Here is a 7,034-nt window from a genome sequence, read left to right on the forward strand (position 1 = left end):
ATGTCCTTTGCCAGGCATTATTGAACTGTAAAAGTTGCATGACAGATTCAAGTACATGAAAATGCAACTTTTAGTGAATTCCATAATCATTCAACAACCTACCCCACTGCTTTAATTTTATTTCCAAAAAAAAGTATGGGCCGAACTGTAGGAAGGTGGAGAAGGAAGAGACGAACAATATATCATGATTTCACGTTGATTAGAAGGTGTAGATTATAGATCGGAGTCATTTGCCTTTTGAGTTTTGGATTGAAATTCGAGAATTTTAGAGAGATTTTAGAAAAATCTAAATTGATATAGTGGTTAGAGACAATGAAACGAGTTGGTGGGTGTTTGAAGTGGTCAAACAACATGAGGATACAACTCTAAATGATTCTTGTTTGTTGAGAAGATGATGAAATGGAAAAAAAATAGATGGACAACAAGCGACTTTCGCACCAGGAAAAAAATCCATATCAAAATAAAAGTAATTCAAAAGTGTAGTGATGAAATTAGAAATTTTAAAATTGAGTGACCAAAATAAAAATAGGGTCTAAGTTGAGTGATGAAAAAGGTAGTTTACTCACCCTACATTTTGAAGTGGAAAGGCATTGATATGAATAATTTAGCATTGGAAAATGAGGCACAAGATACAGTCTCCCACACTATCTACAACTATCATCATTTCAAACACAGAAATATGGAACACACAAAAAGGTTAATGGGTCCCAAACTTAATGACCACCCCCAACAAGGCCATGTTGTTTCAACTTTTTTTTTTTTTAACAATGGGTAACATTTTCATATGTGATGATGTTGCAGTTGCAATAGCCTCGAATAGGCTCCTTCGGGTCGGCTAATCAAGTCAGAGTGGCTGCCTTGTTCCACGATTCGTCCATCTTGCACTACTGCGATACTGTCGACATTTCTAATTGTAGAGAGACGGTGAGCCACGAGCACCGTGGTGCGGCCCCTCATTAGCCTTTCGAGTGCTTCTTGTAGCACACACTCGGACTCCGCATCGAGTGCACTTGTGGCCTCGTCAAGTAGTAGTATTGTTGGGTCCTTAAGCACGGCCCTTGCGATCGCGATTCTTTGTTTCTGACCTCCGGAGAGCTGAACCCCTCTCTCGCCAACTGGTGTTTTGTATCCATCAGGCAATGCACTAACAAAACCGTGCACATTAGCTGCGCGTGCTGCTTCGGTTACTTCAGCTTCGGTTGCTCCTTCTTTGCCATAAGCAATATTATCGAAAATGCTGGCAGCAAAGAGGACCGGCTCTTGTTGCACCAATCCAATTTTAAGCCTGAGAGATTTCAAGTTCAATCTCCGGATATCTTTTCCGTCAATCATAACCTTTCCAGCTGTAGGATCATAGAATCGTTCAATCAATGCAATGACTGAACTTTTTCCGGAGCCACTGGCCCCAACAAGTGCTTGGCTTTGGCTGGCACGGATTCGAAGGTTAAGGTCTTTGAACACGCTGACATCAGGTCGTGAAGGATATGTAAAATCAACATGCCTGAGTTCAATTTCTCCACGAATTGTTTCAACCGGCTCCGCCTCTGGATCATCGGGGTCAATCTTGGTTGAACGATCTAAAATCAAGAACACCGAACCAACAGCTTCACCACCCCTAACAATCTCAGGAGCAAGACTAACCGTTTCTGCCACGGAATTCGCAGTGACCACTAATACCACGAAAACCTTGATCACCTTAGAGAATGTCGAGACCCCTTCGTTGACCAGGTGAGCACCATACCAAAGTATAAGCGCTTCGGAAGCATAAAGAGCAAGTTGAGACAGGCCAAAAAGGAAGCCCGAAGTTTGGCTGTGACGAAGACTTCGCATCTGCGGAACTCGGAGTTCATGGCAAAATAGAGAAAGGATCTTGTTTTGCGCATTGAAGGCCGCAACTGTTCGGATATTGCTTACACCTTCACCTGCAATCATGCTCGTCTTTGCGTGCGCCTTTGCAGTGTCACCGGCAAACCCCTTGAGAGAAAGTTGCTGCAGTGCAAAATAACCACGGAATCAACCGTCGAGAAGCAGTATATACTTCAAATTGCCAAGGAATCCAAGACATTTCAGAAAGCAATCAGTTATTAACTGTTATTCATTTTCCATAAAATATCCATTTCCGATACATTTTACTACCTAGTCCTTTACATGGTAACTTTCTCACTGTTTGTCACTGCCATAACACTGTTTTACTGTCGAAACCTGACACTCTAGGGAAATAAAAACAAAACAACAGAGAAAAAGGACCTCAAAAGATGATGAATTATATGATCACGGGGAAAGAATCTCTTGAAACTTTCATATATATTTGTTGGCATCTGCTACACAACAACGCTCGGGTTCCAAGAAGTTGTTTTTCCCTTTTAATAAGTTGGTTTTTCTAAAATCTGAAATAAAACTAATTTGCACTGTAATCTACAGCGTCGTTGCAGATTAAACAAGTTGAAAATGTTGACTTATGGGAAGAACACTTTCTCAGAAGATGGAATCTTTATTATTTTATTGCTCACTGATTATTCATAGTGGTAATGTAATAATAGATATATAAATATGTGTGCAGCAAACTTGGAGGAAGCACGTGCAGAGAAGTGGAGATGGGCCATGGATTTTCTTATGTTGTCGTTTAATGAGAAGTTAAAGTGTTAGATTCCAGAGATGAGAAAGATTCAAGCTTTTTGAGGAAAATGGATTGAATTAGTTGACAAAAATGGTGGAATCATTGTGTGAAGAGATTACCTGAGCGAAGTTCGCAAGGACTAGAAGAGGGAAGGTGCCTAGGATGAGAAGAGAGACCCTCCATTCCACTATGAAGGCGACGATGAAAGAGGTGAGAAGTGATGTCATGTTTTGCAGTATCACCGAGATCCTCTCGGCTATGGCGGATTTAACATCTGCTGCATCAGTTGCCAATTTCGCTGCAAGAAGGCTCGAATTGTGTTCTTCCTCATCGAACCATCCTACTTCATTCCTTAGAATTGCTGAATTGAGAAGAAAAACACCATAAAATTAACAAGCATACTTTTAAAATGTTATGCAAATGAAAGGTAATTTCTAGCTGCAAATTAGTACCTCCGAGCATCATCCGCCTAACTCTTGTTGTGAGGTTTTCTCCCATAATACTGAAGAAATAATGCTGAATCAAATATGCAACGACAGCATATAGACCGGCTCCGATGTAGATGAAAACGTATTCTTTAGTCTTTCTTTCCATAGAGGTAGGATTTGTATAGTAGAAGACCTCAATCATATTGCTCATCACGATGGCAAAAGTTGGTCCGATAAAACCGGAAAGCACTGAACCAACAGCTCCCATGATTGAATAGGGCCACTCGGGAGCATTTAGCTTGAGAAGCCGGCAGAAATAGCCATGCGGTGCAGGGTTTTTGCGTTCCGTTTCAGCATTTGAGATCATCTCTATCCTGCCATCAGCACCAGTACTGTAAGAATAGCTCAAGTTCCGCAAACTACCGGACCGGAGGCTTAAAGACTTAGTTGACAGTGAATGACTTAGACGTGATGAACGTGAACGATGAGTTGACGGGTTAGCAAAATCTCTGTTTCCCACCATTTCTTGGAATCTGATTAATGAAGCATACGCCCCTGCCTTTGCAATCAATTCTTCATGTGTTCCCGTCTCGACAACTTGCCCTTGTTGTATAACAGCTATTGAATCCACGTTCCTTATGGTGGAAAGTCGATGTGCAACAACCACAGTTGTTCTCCCAACCATGAGTCGATCAAGAGCTTCCTGAACAATACTCTCAGAGCCAGTATCGAGTGCGCTTGTTGCTTCATCAAGGAGCAAGATCTTAGGGTTCTTCAACATGGCTCTAGCAATTGCTATTCTCTGTTTTTGGCCACCCGAGAGTTGGATTCCTCGCTCTCCCACCTGAATTCGCATTAAGGCACACAAAACAGATTGCAACACAAATTGTCATGGAGCCACGAGTTGAAATTTGAACTAGAATATTAAACTCAAAGAGACCAACCTGAGTGTTATAACCATTTGGAAGTAGAGTAATAAAGCTGTGAGCATTTGCAGCACAAGCAGCAGCTTCCACTTCATCCATCATTGCATCGGGTTTTCCATATAGTATGTTCTCGAGGATCGTCGTTGCAAAGAGAGCAGGTTCTTGATTCACCAATCCGATCTGGTCGCGTAACCATTTCAGTTGCAGTGTCTTTATGTCGACATCATCCAACAAAACCTGTCCTGCTTAGCCAAACAAACATACACATCAGCTATATAATACGAGGGGCAAACATTACCATTCTTCAAACACGAAAAGGTTCTCTTAATTACCCTGGTTAGGATCATAGAACCTCTCAATCAGAGAGACAACAGTACTCTTCCCGGAACCACTACCCCCAACAACGGCAACCGTCTTTCCTGCTGGAAAGAAGATCGAGAAATTGCTAAAGATGATAACATCCGGTCTTGATGGGTAGCTGAAAGTGACATCCTTGAATTCTATATTGCCATTAACCTCGGGCAGTACTTCCGCATCCGAATGGTCTTGGATTATGGAGGGCTTTTGATTGATAATCTCCATCAGTTTGTAACCAGCTGCTTTTCCTTTACTAAATGCCCCGAGATTCGAAAATGACTGACCCAAACTCCTGCAATGGTAAAAAATTTAAACAATATCATCCCTGGCAAAGCTTGTTTCACCTTTAACCACGGGAGATAAGATAACATGAGCTTAAGATCTTACATGCCACCAACAATGGCTGAGAAAATTGCAGTAAACGCCTTGCCTCCATCGGTCTGTCCATTCCGGATAAAAACACCAGCATACCAAAAAACAAGTGCCCAAGACATACAAGCTATTCCATACGTACACCCGAGCCCCAAACCCTTCGCCATTCCAGCCTTGTATCCAAGTTTTAGCGTGTTTTGTATCGCATCCGAGTAGGAATTAAGGGCCTTGCTCTCACCAACATATGAGTAAACCGTACGAACTTGTGCAATGGCCTGTCCATGTGATTAAAGTCTTAGATAAAACGTTAATTATGTGATAATCAAGTTCGATGAAAAGCGACTTCCTCGAATGTTGAAGACTTGAAGATGGCCTAACAAGACTTCATTAACACAATAACATGTAGACAGAGTTCATAAACCAGCATACATTATATGTCAATTCGTTATAAATAGAAGTTTATGATGCTTTCAAAGGCCAAAAGTGCTCACCTGCTCGGCAATAATGCCGGCATTTGCATAGGATTCCCGGCTTTTCGAAGTGAGACCGGTCAGTGTATACGCATATAAGCCACCGGCAAAGGCGATTCCAGGGATCACTGCCACACTCAGTAGGGCCAACTTCCATGCTGATACAAAACCAACCACCAAACCAGCCAGGAAAGTTGACAGATAATGTATAAAGTTCCCAACCTAAAAGAAACAACATTTATGCATCAGATCATACCCAGAAATCCAAATATATATATATATATATATATATATATAACTAAAAAGGAAAAGATAAAGCAACCTTCTCACTGATTGCATCTTGAACAAGTAGAGTATCAGTCGAGACACTAAAAACAATATCCCCAGTTCTTGCATCAGTGTCAAAGAAGCCAACATCTTGCTTCAAAACAGCTTCCAGATACTTCTTCCTCAATGTGCTTACTTGCCTTTCCCCAGTGTACATCCAACACGCAATCTCTGGAAACCAGTAAAAAAATTAACCCTTTTTTTAACAGATAAAGTTAACAGCAATCCATGACAGTAATAACCAAATGTATTTTGACAACGAAAGAGATGGGAGTATAGTTAAAAGATAATGTTGATTATTAAAAAAAAAGGACAAAGAGAGACAGCCTTTTAGAACCATGTGGGCACGCACCCAGCGGTCCGTTTACACGAGTCGCTCATGTGTTCTGACCCCGTAGATTATATTCAACACCTGTAATGCTTGCCTTAACCATTCCTTTCAAAGATTGCATACATTTAAAACAAAAAGGGTTCAAAAGAACAATAAGGAAGAAAAATTATATACCTGCATAAGATGATAGGCAGACAATGAGACCAAGATACAAAAAATAGAGTCCATACTGCATTAACAAAACAAAAAACAATACATCTTAGATCTATAAAAGAAAAGTTGATATCTTGGTGAAACAAAGCAGAAAAGAGAAAGTTAAACCTTGGCAACTTCATGAGTCATTTTGGGCAAATCAGATTGGTTTTTGCCAAATCCATTAACCATTTCACCAAACAACAAGAAGAAAACAGGCATTGAAGAACCATGGATGACAGCTCCCAAGCTACCAGTGATCATCAACAAATAATCATATTTGTCAGCAAAAGTGAAAAGTTGGTAAAACGGCAAGATTTGTTCTTTCTTCTTTTCAGCTTCTGGGACTGCCTTTGTTTCCGTTGCTTCAGCCATTTAAAAACCAAAGCTGACCCAAGTTGTTGAATCAAAAGAAAAAGGAAGGAAAGAGCTTGAGTTAAGCTGAGTTGAAGACGAAGGAGATCTGAGAGCGAAAGAAGAAACGATGGATCTAAAGAGTAAAGACCCTTTTTTCTTTCTCTTTCTCTCGATATTTCTTTACCCTTTTTAAGGTCTAGAAAACCTGAAAATGTCGTTTCTGAGTTTATGAGTTCGTGAACTCAACTCAGCTGAATAGAAGGGAAAAGTAAAGGGCAAAGCAGCATAAAAGGACTGCTTGAGTGAGTGTATATATAAAGAGAGAAACTGAATAACAATGGTTCATAATGCATGTGTTCACTATTGGTCAAACCAAAAGCATTTATTTCAGTTAAATCAAATTAATATTTTGTTTTGGTTCAATTTTAGTTTTGCTCCCTAAACTATGCTTAAATTTAATATTTAGTCCATACACATTAATTTCACAATTTCATCTCCTACTTTTATAATATTATTATTTAATCCAAGTTAAAAGCATCAGCACTTTAGGATGACAGTTGACATTGTTCCTCATTTGGACGAATTAAAATATAAAATATAATTTTATATTTAGATTAAAATATAAATTAAAATATAATCTAATTTTCAATTTAGACT

The 7,034-nt window shown here is 39.8% G+C and overlaps 1 protein-coding gene across 2 annotated transcripts; it reads right to left on the bottom strand.

Moving 5' to 3' along the window:
* Positions 1–580: 580 nt before the first annotated feature.
* LOC120140371 (ABC transporter B family member 19-like) lies at positions 581–6,720 on the bottom strand. 2 transcript variants are annotated; one of them, XM_039155358.1, is made up of 11 exons: positions 6,150–6,720; positions 6,003–6,057; positions 5,493–5,668; positions 5,192–5,392; positions 4,716–4,975; positions 4,304–4,620; positions 3,990–4,213; positions 3,070–3,889; positions 2,737–2,978; positions 785–1,989; positions 581–664 (listed from the first exon to the last, which is right to left on the bottom strand). In XM_039155358.1, the coding sequence occupies exons 1-11, from the start codon at positions 6,393–6,395 to the stop codon at positions 661–663; spliced, it is 3,750 nt and encodes a 1,249-aa protein (XP_039011289.1). In that variant the 5' UTR covers positions 6,396–6,720; the 3' UTR covers positions 581–660. The 2 variants fall into 2 exon arrangements, with proteins under 2 accessions (XP_039011289.1, XP_039011288.1); XM_039155357.1 differs by having other exon boundaries at positions 581–1,989.
* Between the last annotated feature and the right edge of the window lie 314 nt (positions 6,721–7,034).

The sequence above is a fragment of the Hibiscus syriacus genome, unplaced genomic scaffold (genome assembly GCF_006381635.1).
Source record: "Hibiscus syriacus cultivar Baekdansim isolate YM2019G1 unplaced genomic scaffold, ASM638163v2 tig00110783_pilon, whole genome shotgun sequence".
NCBI lineage: Eukaryota > Viridiplantae > Streptophyta > Magnoliopsida > Malvales > Malvaceae > Hibiscus > Hibiscus syriacus.

Excerpts from the sequence above, each read along its gene's own strand:
- LOC120140371 (XM_039155358.1), bottom strand. The coding sequence starts at position 6,395 with ATGGCTGAAGCAACGGAAACAAAGGCAGTCCCAGAAGCTGAAAAGAAG. Across the intron at positions 4,621-4,715 it reads TCAGCCATTGTTGGTGGCAT|GAGTTTGGGTCAGTCATTTT; the intron begins GTAAGATCTTAA and ends TTACCATTGCAG. Across the intron at positions 3,890-3,989 it reads CAAATGGTTATAACACTCAG|GTGGGAGAGCGAGGAATCCA; the intron begins GTTGGTCTCTTT and ends ATGCGAATTCAG.